The 17233-nt window shown below is 17.1% G+C and overlaps 5 protein-coding genes across 5 annotated transcripts; 3 read left to right on the top strand and 2 right to left on the bottom strand.

Moving 5' to 3' along the window:
* Nucleotides 1-1410: 1410 nt before the first annotated feature.
* On the top strand, nt 1411-3012 carry PRSY57_0601500 (hypothetical protein; the record flags this gene model as incomplete). The annotated part of the gene is made up of 2 exons (XM_012906391.2): nt 1411-2402; nt 2580-3012. The coding sequence occupies 2 exons, from the start codon at nt 1411-1413 to the stop codon at nt 3010-3012; spliced, it is 1425 nt and encodes a 474-aa protein (XP_012761845.2).
* A 650-nt stretch (nt 3013-3662) lies between these two features.
* Nucleotides 3663-5591, bottom strand: PRSY57_0601400 (JmjC domain containing protein; the record flags this gene model as incomplete). Its single annotated transcript, XM_012906390.2, has 1 exon — nt 3663-5591. One exon carries the CDS (start codon nt 5589-5591, stop codon nt 3663-3665), a length of 1929 nt encoding a protein of 642 aa, XP_012761844.2.
* An 870-nt stretch (nt 5592-6461) lies between these two features.
* Nucleotides 6462-7955, top strand: PRSY57_0601300 (hypothetical protein; the record flags this gene model as incomplete). The annotated part of the gene is made up of 1 exon (XM_012906389.2): nt 6462-7955. One exon carries the CDS (start codon nt 6462-6464, stop codon nt 7953-7955), a length of 1494 nt encoding a protein of 497 aa, XP_012761843.2.
* Nucleotides 7956-10385: 2430 nt separating this feature from the next.
* PRSY57_0601200 (hypothetical protein) lies at nt 10386-14869 on the top strand (the record flags this gene model as incomplete). The annotated part of the gene is made up of 5 exons (XM_012906388.2): nt 10386-12993; nt 13172-13524; nt 13654-13917; nt 14032-14510; nt 14680-14869. The coding sequence occupies 5 exons, from the start codon at nt 10386-10388 to the stop codon at nt 14867-14869; spliced, it is 3894 nt and encodes a 1297-aa protein (XP_012761842.2).
* A 408-nt stretch (nt 14870-15277) lies between these two features.
* On the bottom strand, nt 15278-16477 carry PRSY57_0601100 (geranylgeranyltransferase, putative; the record flags this gene model as incomplete). The annotated part of the gene is made up of 1 exon (XM_012906387.2): nt 15278-16477. One exon carries the CDS (start codon nt 16475-16477, stop codon nt 15278-15280), a length of 1200 nt encoding a protein of 399 aa, XP_012761841.2.
* Nucleotides 16478-17233: the final 756 nt, after the last annotated feature.

Below are 17233 nucleotides of genomic sequence, written 5' to 3'. Positions count from 1 at the left end.
TATAACAGAATTTTTTATTTCTTTCACTTATTATATTATAACTTCTTTTTTTTTTTTTTTTTTTTTTTTTTTTTATTATTTTATAATCTTTTTTAATTTTAATTTTAATTTTGTTGCTTTCGTAAAAACACAAAAATAAAAATGTACAAATTAAAAAAAATGAAAAGAAATAATAATAAATAAGGAATAAAATAGAAAAATGTAAAAAAATTAGAAAAAGGTTATATATAATCAAAATGATGGACCAAAAATTAAAAAATAATTAAAAAAAGAAAAAACAATATTATTGAATGAAATAAATAGTTTCACTTGTCATCATCCAAATTTTTATATATATTTTATATATATATATATATATATATATATTTTTTCTTTTTTATAACAGTATATTATAAATTTATAATAATACATATGTAAGAAGAAAAAATTCAAAAAGAAATATCTGTATGTAATATTATATATGTATATAATATATAATTTATGTATGCATAAAAAAAATATATTAATATATATAAAATATACATATAATGTAATAATAATATATCTTACATGGTTTATTATTCAAAAAACGAAAAAGAAAATATATATATAATATATATATATATATATATTATATTATAAACATTTTTATATATTTTTTTATTTTATATTTAAAAAGTTATGTATATATAAAATATGTGTTTTTTTTTTTGTTTTTTTTTTTTTTTTTTTTTTATTTATATATCATTTTAAATTTGTTCACATAATATCTATGTTTGCATATTATATATAATATATAATATTTAATCAGGCCTAGATAAAAGAATTGTCCATTTTAAAATAATAGTTTAAATTAAAGAATAAAAAAATATATAAACTTATAAAGGCAATATTATTTTTTTGTAAAAAGAAAATTCTGGATATATTTGTCATCTATATAAATATATATGTGGAGGTTATTAAATTTTATTATTATTAAATATAAATAACCAACACTATATATATGTATATATTATATTTTTGCATCAAATATTAAATAAATAAAATATACATATATATATATATATATATATAATATATATTTGTTACTTTTGAAACTAATGTAATATGATTTACATTTTATATAACCAGAATTAGCACTTAAATTTTTTAATTTTTGAAGTATTGTTTTTGTATTTATCATAAAATATATATATATATATATATATATATATATATTATATATACGCACATATATTTATGTGAATGTTTTTGTATGTATATTTAAATTTATAAGGTCTTTTTTTTTTTTTTTTTATTTATTATTTATTTATTTTTTTTTTTTTTCATGAGGATATAGATTTTAATATGATTAATCTTTGTAATAAGGATGAATATATTAAAGTATTACAAAGGGAATAGATAACAAATGATAAATAATAATTTTATATAATGTTACGATTGTCTAATTCGTTTCATACTGGTTCATCAACCGCTTCTAAGAAATGTGAAGGGGAGAAAAAAGTAAAAAACAAAGGAAATGTAGGGAAAAGAGACAATAAAAATAAACATGAAAATAAAGATAAAAATAAAGATGAATATGAAAATAATAATAATAATATGAATGAAGAAAGAAATATATATGAAAATGGAAATATAAGTGAATCAAATTATATTAATACTAATAATAAGGATGAATGTTATAAAATTTACGATAAGAGTAATACTTATGATAATTATGCCTGTGATGATTATAATATAAATAATTATAATAGTTCATATATTGAACACTTTAATAATTCGTTAAATAAAGAACAGAATGTAATTTACAAAAAAAAAACAAATAATTTTAATGTAAATAAAGCAATTGTAATAAAAAACAAAATAACATATAATAAAGAAAAGGAAGTGAAGAATATATCTATGCCCTTATATAATTATAAAACTAATGAAATGAATAAACTATCATTTGATATTTCTAATATGAATATATCTCCTATGAATCAAAAATATATTAATAAGAACACTAGTTTAAAAAGTATATGTACTAATAATAATAATAATAATAAAAGAAATGTATTAATTGATGATTTAAAAACAATAAAAAGTGAAATAGTTGAATTAAGAAATCATAATAATACATGTAATGATAAACTTGTTAAAGATTTGGTTATGTATTCATTTAGTAATTCAGTTCATGTGGATTTAAAAAAAGAAGACATGTTAATACAATATGAAAAATATAAACATAATAAGAAAGAAAAGAAACGAAAACGTAATAATAATTATAAAATGAAATATAAAATTTTTAAAAAAAGTGTATTATATTCAAATTATTACGGTCCAGATATTATACATTTGTTTAATCAAACCAAATTAAATCTGAGTTTTTATCAAAGGGAAATTGATGATTTCTTGAATGTTATAAGGAATTTACAAAATATGTAATATGAAAATATGGTTTATTTGTATATAATATGTACATAATGTATATATATGTATATATATATATATATATTTATTTATTTTTTTTTTTATTTATTTATTTATTTATATTTATGTGTGCTTATATACTATTTGATTATTTTATGTTTGTATTTCTTTTTATTTACCCCTTGCAGAGTTCTAATAGAAAGGGAGAAATATAACGAACTTAAAGAAGTGCTGAAATATACCACAGAAGAGATAGAGAAAGAGAACAGCAAGTTATATGAAGAATTAAATACATATAAACAAAAATATAACAAATTAAAAGGTTACATATCAAATATTGGATATGGAAATTTATTTAATATAAAGTATAACGATGATAAAAATATTAAATATAATAATAATAAAGAAAAGAGTTATATGGATCTGGGAAATATATATGATAATGAATATAATGAAGATAATTATGATAGTATAGATATGGATAAAGAGGTTGAGAAAGAGTATGATTATGTCATCGTTAATAAAAATTTCAATTTAGGAAATGATTATTGTAATAATAAATATATTAATAGATCTAGGAATAGTAAAAATTCTTCTTTATTAAATTATCTAGATTTCTAAAAGGATGTATATAAAAAATATATATATATATATATATATATATATATATATATATATATTATAATGTATGAAAAAGAATTAAAAATATAATTGTCTATATGTAAATAAACAAAGAATATTTATTAGTATTTATTAGTATTTATTAGTATTTATTTGTATTTATTTATTTGTCTATCCATATATCCATTATGTATTTAATTTTTTTTTTTTTTTTTTTTTAGTTATTATATCATTGTTTAATGTTTCATATATATATATATTTTATTTTAATAACAACTTTTGGACACTTTTGAAGTACCTTGAATCATTTGTTTAAAAAAGAAAAGAGAAAAAGGGCATGATATAATTTTTTACAGAAATAATATGAATTATTAATATATAATAAAATGATTGACAAAAAAAATATAATAATTCCTTCTTTTTTTTTTTTTCTTTTTTTTCTTTTTTCTTTTTTTTCTTTTTTTTCTTTTTTAGTTTAAAAAAATTGGGGTCATAACAAAAAAATGGTTATGTATGTATATATATATATATATATATATATATATATATAATATCATTACAATGCTGTAGAAGAATAACATTTGATAAAAAAAAAAAATGAAAATATACATGGAGAAATACACACTTAAATGTATATGAAGATTTTACATTTATATATAATCTTCATCTAGGTTTGCGTAAAGAAGGCCCTTAATTTTTTGTATATAAAAATTCTTATATTTTGGATTCATATTTAATAATGGTTCTATTTCTTTTTGAATTTTTTTAAAAATTTGATTGGCTACATTTATATCTTGATTTCCATATAAATCCTTTTTATTAAAAATCATGGCTTCGTTTTTCTTTCTAAAAAAATAATTGATACTTATATTTAATTTGGCATCTATATGTGTATTATTTTGCGAATCGTTATATTTTTCTTTTTCTACATTTGAGGAATGATTATTTTTATTTACATTATGCTCCTTAGAAATGATACCATTTGATATGTTATGTATAATTTTGTTATTACTATCTATGTTGTTTATATTATATTTACTTTGTAAATAATATGAAGCATTTTGTAAGTGATTATAATGTTTTATTAATTCATCATCATTAATCATGATGTTATCATTATTATTAATATTATGATTATTATGATGATTATCATTATTATTATTATCATTTCTTTCTTTATATATTTTAATTTGTTTTTTACTATGAATGTATGATATTTTATTTTTTTTTTTAATTTGATGGTTTCCTATGAATTTAAATTTAGAATATCCATAAGAAAAAATGCGTATATATTTTTTCCTTTCATATAAGGTTTCATTTATATGTTTATTTTTTAATTTTATTTTCCTTTTTTTTTTTTTTTTTTTTTTTTGTTTTTTCTTTTTAATATAACAGAATTGATGGATTTGTTTATATTTTCTTTTCATATATGTATGTGGTGGCATGTTGTAAACATAATGTAACCACAAGGAAGGAATAAATAAAATATCTCCTTCATATAAATCGGCTACATAAGAATATTTACAGAGTATTTTCTTAATGGATTTCTCTCTTGTATTTAATTTTTTGTTTGTTAAAATATGAAATAAGTTATATGAAGAAGAGGAATCAATAATATTAAAATATTGAATATATTTTGGTGGTATTAATAAAATTTTTTTTCTTCCTTTTATTTGTATTAAGAAATTATCTGGTATATCATAATGTAACCATATAAATAAATTGGTTTGTCCAATTCTTAATATGGAAGAAAAAAAATCAAAAAGATGATAAGGAGGATATATAGGTTGAGGTAAAAAAAAATTATCTCTAATAAAGGAGTTCATCTTTTTAATATTTGAAACATCTTTAAATTGGTTCACACCAAGAGATCGATAATAATAATAATACAGATTTTTATTATTATTATGGATAAAATACATATGAGTATTATTATATACGTTATTTATGGAATCCTTTTTTTCATTATGATAATCATCCTTTTTGTTTAAAGTTGTCTTTAAAATATCACACAAATAGTTTTCATTTTTTTTCTCCACATCATTATTTATATTACTATTATATGAAGAAATATCTGAGTGTTTTATTTGCTTATTTTTTTTTTTAAATTTTATATAGATTTTGTCTTTTGTACAATGTATTTTAAAAGGTTCCTTTTTATCATCCTCTTTTGAAATCAACTCAATAAATTCTTTCAACGTAGATAATGTATAACGAAAATTTTTATCTACATTATTTAAGAATTTAGAATTACCTACATGTATACTTACCTTTGTATCTCCTATATGTTTAATAATATTTGTACTGTTGAATATCTTTATGCATTGCCCTATCTTATCTTGTAATTTTGATATAATAAGAGGTTGCTTCTTTTCATAATAAAAATTATAAAAATAATCAGATGAATTATCATTTGATAAGTTTGATACCTTAGGAACTTTTTTTATATTATATTTTTTTATAACCTCTTCGTATGTCCTGGCTGTTTTTATTTCATCTTTCGATATTTTTTTTATTTTAAGTTTTATGGATTTTGCGTACTCATCAAAGTTTTTCTCTTCTTTTTTAGATCCTGACATTTTAATAATAAATTATAAAACATCATAAGAATAAATAAAAATAAATAAATAAATAAATAAATAAATAAATATATATATATATATATATTATATAAAAGGATAAATTCCTTTAAATATTTACATTATTTACATTATTTTTATTTTTTTATCATATACTGAATATTATTATATATACATATGTTTTCATAATATTATTATATATTTATATATATTATAATTATGTAATATTGTAATTTTTAATATTTTATAACATATATCACTGTTAAAAATATAGAACGTATTATATTTAAATATAAGAATGTTTGTAATATATTTTATAGGACATTTTTTTTAAAATATATATATGAACCGTATTTATGGATGCATAATTAAAATAAATAAATATATATATATATATATATATATATATATATATGTTTTATTTTTTATATTGAAAATTATGTTAGCTATATGTATATATAATATGGATATTTACTCTATGTATTAATTATATTACCCATATCTAAATAATATTATATACATATAAAATATATATTTTTTTATGGTATAATATTTTATATATAATATTATTTTTTTTGTTTTTTAATTTTTACATTTGTCAAAAAGAGTAATTTTAAAGTTGTTATAATTTCGAAGTGCTATACAAAAGAATAAGTCTATTTGTATATTTCTAGTTTACAATAATATATCATAAAAGATAAAAAGTTCAACCACATATATATATATATATATAATTATATGTACATATTTTTTGTTCTTGTTTTTATTTTGTAGTAAATGTTATCATATATATATAAAGAATTATACACAATTCAACTTGCGTTCCCCTGAATTATAATAAATATAACATTATTTCCATTGAGATATAAAATGAATTGTATTAAAGATAATAAGATATTTTTAAAAGATCCAAAAGGAATAGACAAGGACGGATACTTTGAAAATTTTATGTTATGGAATAATGAGGAAGAAAAGAGAAAAGAAAGAATTATAAATGTGGAAAAATATATGGATGGTGAAAAATACATGGATGTTGAAAAATACGTGGATGTTGAAAAATATGTGGATGGTGAAAAATACGTGGATGTTGAAAAATATATGGATGTTGAAAAATATATGGATGTTGAAAAATATATGGATGTTGAAAAATATATGGATGTTGAAAAACAAACCAATGATGACAATTTAATAGATCATGTAAAAGAGAAGGAAGGGGCTTTTTTTTTTCGAATTAATAGAAGACAAAAGAATAGAAATAAAAAATTGACTGACATAATTGTTTTAAAAAATATTTTAAATGTATATTTTCTATTTGATAAAAATAATCAAGGGTTTATAGATAATATATATGCGTGTCATTTAATACAAAAGATATATGAAAATAATATTGAATTTATTTTAAAGAATATAAAATTGATTGAGTATATAAAGGATAATAATAATAATAATAATAATGTAAATAATAAAAAGGTTATGAAGGTGTTACATAAGAATAAAGGAAATCATATGGACAATATAAAAGATGAAATAAAAGAAAAAAATGAATATATGAAACAATTTGCTCATTTTCTTCTTTGTTTATTAATGGATATATCAATTTTTCAAATAGATGGGAATTTTACCTTTTTAAAAAAAAAACATTTCATTGATATAATAAATCATTTTGTACAAACAAATAGAATCACGAAAAATAGTAACAACAACAACAATAATAATAATAATAATAATAATAATAGTAATAATAATAGTAATATATATGAATGTTTTAAATATCCTAGGAATATCATAACAAAATTTTATGATTATATTTATTATATGAAACCAAAACAAGATGAAAAGAAAAAAATTATATTTGAAAAAAAGAAAAGGATAAAATCATTAAAAAGAAATGTCATATTATTTAATGAACAAATAGTTAATGCTAATTTGAATACACACATACATTATTTTAAACAAATAAAAAATAAAAAATTAAAAATATTAAAAAATGAGATAAAAAAAAATGAAATGAATGAATGTTCTTTTTCACCTCAAATAAATATATATAAAAAATGTAAAAAAAAAAATTATGATACAATAGATTCCTATGATCAAATGATATATAATTATAACGATGAAGAAAAAGGAAAAACAAATATATTTATTCCATCTAAAAATATAACATATGATATAGATACATCTGTTGAAAGAGAGTTATTATCTCCTACTAAAAACATATTTACTTATTCGAATGTGTTGTTGGATAATATGTGTTATGAAGGACAAGAGCAGGATGTTAATTCCGGGGTTACCTTAAAATATATAATCCATCAAGGTTATAAAAAACCTAAGAAAATTCAGTGGCATGATACTTTAAGATATTAAAGAAAAAAAAAAAAAAATTATATTATCAAATAAAGATATTTAATGAAAAAATATATATATAACAAAATTTAAGGAAAATATATTGGGAATGTCTAAATGGGAAGTGGAAAAAAAAGGAAAAATATATCTACGTAATTGTTTATTATTACTATTATTATATATATATATATATATATATATATATATACATATATATATATATGTATATATTTATTTTAATTTATAGTGTACACCTTTTTAAATTTTATTTAAAACATTTTTTTTTGTTGCTTTTGTTGCTTTTTTTATTTTTTTATTTTTTTATTTTTTTATTTTTTTATTTTATTTTTTTTTTTTTTTTTGTTTAACGATTATATAGTATTATATTATTATTATCAAAGTAAAAAATTGGAAAAAAAAAAAGTCAATTAATTACTTTTTTGTTCATATAGATTATATATTTAGAAAAAATATATTTTACATTGTACATGAATAAACTATGAAAATGTATTATGTGAGAAAATATTATATCATATGAGAGTAATAAGAAAACATATATATATTTGTGTGTATATTTTTGTTCATATAGATTATATATTTAGAAAAAATATATTTTACATTGTACATGAATAAACTATGAAAATGTATTATGTGAGAAAATATTATATCATATGAGAGTAATAAGAAAACATATATATATTTGTGTGTATAATCCTGCTTTTTAATGTTTAAAAAATATTATGTTCCTCCAAATATAAAAGTTTTCAATATATTAATAAAAAAAAAAAAACAATCAGATCTATATATTTTTTTCAATAAAAAAAAAAAAACAATCAGATCTATATATTTTTTTTTCTTTGTTTCATTGTTTTTTTAACTTACATAGACTTATATATATATATATATATATATATATATATATATATAATATTTAAAATGAAAATATGATTTAATATATATATATATATATAATATTATAATATTTATAATGAAAATATAATTTACCATATTTTTGTTGAAACCATTTGATATATTATATATAAAAGATTATTTGAAATTATAATATTACAAAAAAAAAAAACAAGAAACAACAATAATATAATATTATATATATTATATATATATAAACCTGCGTTAAAAAAAGAATTATAATAAAACATTATAATGTACATCTGCATATTTAAAATATGTGCTTATTATATCTTTTATTATTATTATTTATTTATTATTATTATTTTTTAATATATTTATATATAATATATATGAATAATGATAATATATTCTTTTAATATTTTTTTAGCCTTTTAAAAACGATGTAGAAATAAAAAGAAATCTTACAAAGGAACATGAAAAAATAAAATAAAATAATACAGAAAAAAAAAAAAAAAATTGATTATATAAAATAATACATATATTATTATATATATATATTATATAAAATTTTAACCAAATTGTATACAAAGTATATATTTTTTTTCTGATGTTTTCCTATATAAAATAATGCATATATAATATATATTATATATAGGTATTAAAAAATAATAATATATAAAATATGTACCTTTAGAAGTAAGTACTGTATCAGTTATAATATACGATATTCAATAAATTATATAAATTATATATATATTATATATTTTTATTTGTTTTTTTTTTTTAATATATATTTATTTATTATATGTGAATCATATTTATATATATATATGTTTTTTTTTTTTTTTTTTTTTTTTTATATTTGTTCCTTTATTTTTATTTCTATTTTAACTTTTCTTATTTATTATATTTTTTTTCCATATATATATTATATTATATTATATTATATAAAATAAATATGTATATATTATATATTAATATAAAAATAATATAATATTATTATATTATATACATGGGAGTAATATTTATTATATGCCTCATAAAAATATTGACATAATATTTTCATATATATTGTGTTATAATATAATGAAATTAGTTTATAAACATTATATATTAAAAATTATATATTTTTAAGTGACGGCATATAAGTAAAAAAAAAAAATATATGTATATATATATTATATATATATATATTATATATATATATTATAATGTATTTAAAGGGAATATTATAAGAATTTATATGACATGAAAAAAAGATATATATATATATATATATATATTATTTATATATATATTTATATATATGGTCATTTATGTTTATTTATATATAATATGAATTATTATATACCTATTTTACCAATAAGCCTTTTATAAATTTATAAAAGCGGGGATTTTTTGTTGATTGGTAATATGTATATATTTATATATTGAAATATTATAATATTTTATCAGATCAGCATTATACTTTTTTTTTATAAAAAGAACTTTTATTTTATTTTTTTTTTTTATTTATTTAATTTATTTTTTTTTAATTTAGTAATAATACATATATAAATTTTTAAGAAATAAAGAAAAATGAATGAAAAAAATAAAGATGGACAAGATGAAAAAAATAATAATAATAATAAAGAAAATACGTCCATGAATGTGAAGAGTGGAAGTAGTATATACCAGAATAAAAATGACATGAATAGTTATTTATATAATAATAATATAAATATTAGTGGTAATCTTAATAGTGGTTATTTAAATTATCCTGGAATTTATAATAATAATAATAATAATAATAATAATAATAATATGAATCATTTTAATAATATGAATGATATAAATAATAATAGATATTATGCTTCAAATAAAAGTAGTGTTGTATCTACTTATCCAAATAGTAATAATTATTATAATAATAATAAAAGTGATAGTTATTACAAAAGTGTAAATTATAACCCAGATAATATAAATTATATGAATATGTATAATAATAAACATAATATTAATAGTAGTAATATAAATAATGTTAATTCTAATAGTAGTCATATTAAAGATGAAGAACGTAAATCATCATCTATAAATAATAATGATTTATCATATTATATAAATAATAATAATAATAATGATAGTTATGTAGAATTATATATTAATAAAGTTAAAGAGATATATTATTTTCATGTTTTTTATCATTATATAAAATTAGGTTTCCCAGAAAAGGAGGCTGCTATTGAATCGAAAAAATATATATTTATAACATTAAGTAGATATTTTTTATTAGTTAAAAATGCTATATTATCATCACCTGAATCTGTAAAACAAATAAATAATTGTGTGTCATCTAATTTGATGTATTATCAACAAAAAACGAATTTACAAGAATTTTTATTACAACAACAATCAGGTTTACAAAATGTGAATACACAGAAAATTAATATATATGAACAAATGAATTTAGGTAATTTAAATATAGCTAATTTGAATATACCTTTAAATGATTCAGGTGAATTGGTTGATTTATCAAAAGTAAAAACAGATGATATGAAAAATAAGGAGAACATAAAAGATAATAATATGAACATATCAATTAATAATAATAATAATAATAATAATATTAATAACTTCCCAAGATATATTAAAAATAACACATTTAATAGTAATACAAATCCTTCATGTATTGTTAATGATAATATACAAAATGAAAAACAAAGTAATAATTACTATAATATCAAACCTGAAAAAATTAATGATATGATTGATTCTATTGAAGAAATGAAAAAACTTAATACTAATAAAAAAGAAAGAAAAACATTTTCTGATTTTCCACCTGAACAATTCATGCAAAATAAAAATGATTCAAAAGAAAACATGAATGAGGATTCCAAAAAGAAAATAAGTTTTACATTAAATAAATCAAAGAATAAAATATTCCAAACGTATAATCGTTATTTAAATAATAAAAATAATAAATCAATAAGTGACGCTGTTAGTGAAGTGAGTGACTTGAGTGATGATAATAAAAACGAAAAAGGAAAAGAAAAAGTTAGGAATAATTTTGCTAATGATTTATCTGATCAAAATAATATCAATAATATAAATAATATTGGTAATGTGAATAATTATAGAAATGATTATAATAACATGCATATGAATAATACTCAAAATAATAAGGATGATATAAATAATAATTTGTATAAAAAAGATAATATAACTAATAATGATGTTATAATGAATTATAGGGAATCTATAAATAATCATATGAATGTAAATAATAAATATAATTACCATAACAAACAAAATAATAATAATATGGATAATAATATGAATAATAATATGAATAATAATATGAATAATAATATGAATAATAATATGAATAATAATATGAATAATAATATGAATAATAATATGAATAATAATATGAATAATAATATAATTAATAATCAATTTTATAATAATGTAAATAGTTCAATGGTTAATAATACATATGGATTACCTAAATATAACAAAGAAAATATGAGTAGAAATATTATGAACAATATTGGTGGTATCTTTAGTATGAATTACGGAAATAATAACAATAATAACAATAATAATAATAATAATATTTATGATGGTAATATTTCAAATAGTAATAATGCGGGTGATATTTATGATAATAAGAAATTCTTTCATGTGAAGAATAATTATATGGATGAAGGAAATATGATGAAATATAGGAAAAACGATCAAGATGATATGAATAACTGTTATCCTTATGATAATAATAAACAAAAAGAAAAAAATAATAAATTAGGTGAAGAAGATTTAGAATATAATTCAGATAATTATGATAAAGATGATTATTCAGATGAAGATGGTAATTATCTTTATAATAATAAAGATATGGATAATAGAAATAAACAAAATAATAATAATAAAATGAATAAATTATCTGATATACCATTTTTTACAAATAATAATGATTCCAACGTTAAATGTGATAATTTAAAAACATATATAAAAAATTTAAATGATCATTTTAAAGAACAATGTAATAAAAATAAAGAATTCTCAAAGTGCTTAAGAAATTTTATATCAAAAATATATACATTGAAGAGAAAAAAAATTATAAGATCTCCATTCTGGTTAAGTAATGTGATGCCAACTGAAGAAGATGTAATGGGGATGGATATTTATTTCTTTTCTCATCAAAAAAGTAATATATGCTTACATATATATTATATACGTATGAAAATATGTCTTTATGTTATTATATGTTAATTAATATTATTATATATTATTTATTATTTTGTTTATTATTATTTTATTTTTTATTTTTACTTTATTTTTTTTATTTTATTTATTTTATTTTATTATTATTTTTTTTTTATTAGGAACAAAAAGACGCATGGGTAATAACATGGATTTAGATAGTGACATGATTGGAAGCATTTTAAGTGATAAAAAAATGAAATTAAGTCAAGAAGAAATTGAAAAGAGAGAACGAAGAAGAGAGAAATGTTTAGATCTTAATAGAAATAAGAAAAATAATTTGATTGAAAATTCATTTTATATTGATACAAATGGTGAATGTGTAGAAAGGGGAAATGAAGATTTACGAAATCTTGAAAGGCTTATGGACAAATATAATTTTGCTAATTGTTATAAGAATAAAGATTTTGTTGGAGAATGTAAAAATATTCAAAAGTTTTTCTTTAGATTAACATCACTTCCGGAAAGAAAAAATGTAAATATAAAATGTATATGTATATATGTGTTACGTATAAGTAAATGTTTTCTATTATTAATATTATATATATGTATGTATGTATTTATTTATTTATTTATTTATTTATTTATGTTTTTATTTTTTTAGGTAAGAAGTTTTTCTGTTTTAAAGTGCACTTATGCATATATACTTTATAAATATAACATGGATAAGAATTATAAATATATAAATGAACAATTTAGATCGTTGAGACAAGATTTGAATATCCAGAATATATTTCATGACGATGTTGTGAATATATATGAAACGAATATCAGAATATGCATAGTAAATAATGATTTATTTCAATTTTTGCAATGTATTAATAAATTGTTTGAATTATACCAGCGACTTAATATAACCAAATCGAAGGTAAAATATATATGTAAACATATAATAAATAAATAAATAAATAATTATATATATATATATATATAATTATATTTATGTGCATGTATGTATGTATGTTTTTATTTATATTGATAGGTTGAGTTTTTATGCTATAAGCTTATTTACATGACATTGCAAAATATGCATCAGGAATTTCTTATAGAATATTTAGCTTTAAGTGATGAAGAAAAAAATCACGAAAATATACAGTTATGTTATTATTTAAATGAATGTATAAAAAACAAAATGTACTTAATAAATATAAATATGATATCACCATTAGATGATGAACAAAATCATGAATATATATATTATAGAATATTTGTGAATAATCATATATTACAATATTTGCCTATATTAATGTCATTAAATGAAAATGTTGATCTTAATGTAAATATGGATTCTCTTATATCCTTTGTAAAAAGTCATGGTGAAATGAATAATTTAGAAAGTGTTGAAAAAGATAAATGTAATATAGAAAATAGTAATCAAATTAAAATGCCATATTTAACTAATTATTTGATTGTTTTATTTTTGCCGAAATATAGATTATTGGCTCTTATAAATATTTGCAAGTAAGTTTAAAAATAATATAATAAAATGAATAGTGTTATTTTGTATAATTGTAGTAATATTTTAAGGGAAGTTTGTGGAAGTGAATAAATGAATAAATTAATATATGAATATATGAACATGCATGTGTAATTATATATATATATTTATATATTGTTTGTTTTTGTTTAGGACCAGCATAAAGGTAAATATATCCACGTTAACAAAATTATTAAATTTTGAAAATGATGAAAAATGTTTAACATTTTTAAATGAAGTGAATACGATTATTAGTAATAATGAAGTGTTGAGTAAATCGTCTCTAGTAAATCTTATGAAGTCACCTCTTTTGAAGAATAAATATATCAACCATATAAGATAGGCACTAGTATCTTTGATTACATACACAGATATAAATATATTATATGAGGGGTGAAATTGAATAATTGCATGGATATATATATATATATATATATATATATATATATATATATATATATATTTATATATATTTATATTTATATATATATTTATATTTATTTATTTATTTAATATTTATATTTTTTTTTTTTTTTTTTGTTTTTACAAGACTTATAATTTGTATATAAGTTTTAATTATAATTTACGTTAAGAGTAAATATTTTTTGTTTTAACTTTATAATAACAGGTTAATTTTTTATAATCCTCTTGAAAATTAAAAAAGAATAATATATAAATATATATATATATATATATTTATTTATTTATTTTTTTATTTCATTATTTTATTTTTTTTTTTATTTTATTTCTATTAAATTATGTCTATGTCGTGATAAGGCAAATTCCTCATCTTAACCGTATGAACAGGAATTGCATATACGGGGTGCATTTGTTGCAGCGTATATTTTTTTTCGGACTCGTTGAGATTATCTATCAAACTTAAAGCGGCTAATCCAAAAAAGGTATGGCAAATGTCTGGAAGGCAATCAGGGTTATCACTTATACCACCTTTTTGAATATCTTGACAAAGAAGAATATAATTTTTTAAAGCATTTTTATTAATCCAATTATATTTTTTTAAAACAATAAGGGTAGAGAAAATCCACCAAGAGTAGCAAGTGTCTGTTAATTTTTCAGCTCTTCCATTAAAACCTCCATTAGTAGTTTGTCTAAGACTTAACCAATGAGCTAATTTATTTTCATTAATTAAATATAATTTTTGTATTAAGAATAATGTGGCAATACAACAAAAAACACTAGCTGCATGTGGCTCATTTCCACTTACCCATGAAAAGCCATTTTCACATATAGCATAATTTGTTAATAAATATGATGAGATTTTATCTACACAAACTAAATTAATTTTGTTTAATATGGTTAGACAACTAACTGCACTATAAACAAATCTTGTATCAACTTCTCCCCACATATCTCCTTTAAAGGAGCCATCTTCATTAAATAAGGTTAGTATATACTTGCATGTATTTTCTCGTATCGTTTTAGAATATACATTGTAATTATTATCATTTGTATTATTAAAATCAAGTTTATTATTATTATTATTATTATCATTTGTATTATTAAAATCAAGTTTATTATTATTATTATTATCATTTGTATTATTTAAATAAAGTTTATTATTATTATTATCATTTGTATTATTTATATCATGGTGATTATTTGGTTTATCCATATATTCATTAATCTTGTCAAAAGAATAATTCAATAAAAGTAATGATAATATAGCATGATGTGTAGAAACAATATGCGAATCATAATTTATATTATTTCCAAAACCACCATCAACATTTTGACATTTTAAAATAAAATTTATGAACTCTTCTTTTTTCTCTATTGTATGTGATAAAATTTTACATGAACAAAGGAAATAAAAAACTCCACACATTTTTAGAGTTTCATTAAATATTAGTTCTTCTGCATTTTTTATTGTTGTATAAGATTCCAAATATTGGATATGTTTCTCTTGCACAAATTCGATATCCTCAGTCATTTTATATAAACTACAATGATTATACATACATATATATGTATATGAAGAAATATTTTTAAAAAAATAGATAAATTAATAAGGATAATATATTAATAACTATGTTAATTATAAATATTTTTTCTTCATTGTCGAAGATTTTAATTTTTAATATAAAGTATTATATATATATATATATAATATATAAATTATATCTATTATAATGACCATCATATATGCATAAAATATATAAATATATATAATAAGATGGAATTCAAAATATGTAAAATTATAAAAAAGAGAAAATTATAATATATTTATATATTTTTATAAGAATTAGGCAAATTAATTAATTGATAACAAATTATTATAGGTAAAAAATATATTATTTTTATATATTACTAATAAAACAAATAGAAAACATATAATATCATGATTGGTGTATCTAATTTTTATTGATTTTTATATATTAAATAATTACATAACTTTTTTTATTTTATTATTAAAAGAATAGGATGAGATATATTATTTTATATATATAATATATATATATATATAAAATAAGAAAAGTTAAAATAGAAATAAAAATAAAGGAACAAATATAAAAAAAAAAAAAAAAAAAAAAAAAAATATATATATATAAATATAATTAAAATAAAAAAAAAAAATATATATTAAAAAAAAAAAAAAAATAAAAATTTATAATTTATATATATTTTATATAATTTTTTTATTTTTTTATTTTTTATTTTTTATATTATTTATTTTTAAATTTAATTT

Source organism: Plasmodium reichenowi, chromosome 6, assembly GCF_001601855.1.
Source record: "Plasmodium reichenowi strain SY57 chromosome 6, whole genome shotgun sequence".
In the NCBI taxonomy this organism is placed as follows: domain Eukaryota; phylum Apicomplexa; class Aconoidasida; order Haemosporida; family Plasmodiidae; genus Plasmodium; species Plasmodium reichenowi.
The sequence above is the reverse complement of the archived record's forward strand: the minus strand, read 5'-3'. Positions and strand labels throughout refer to the sequence as shown.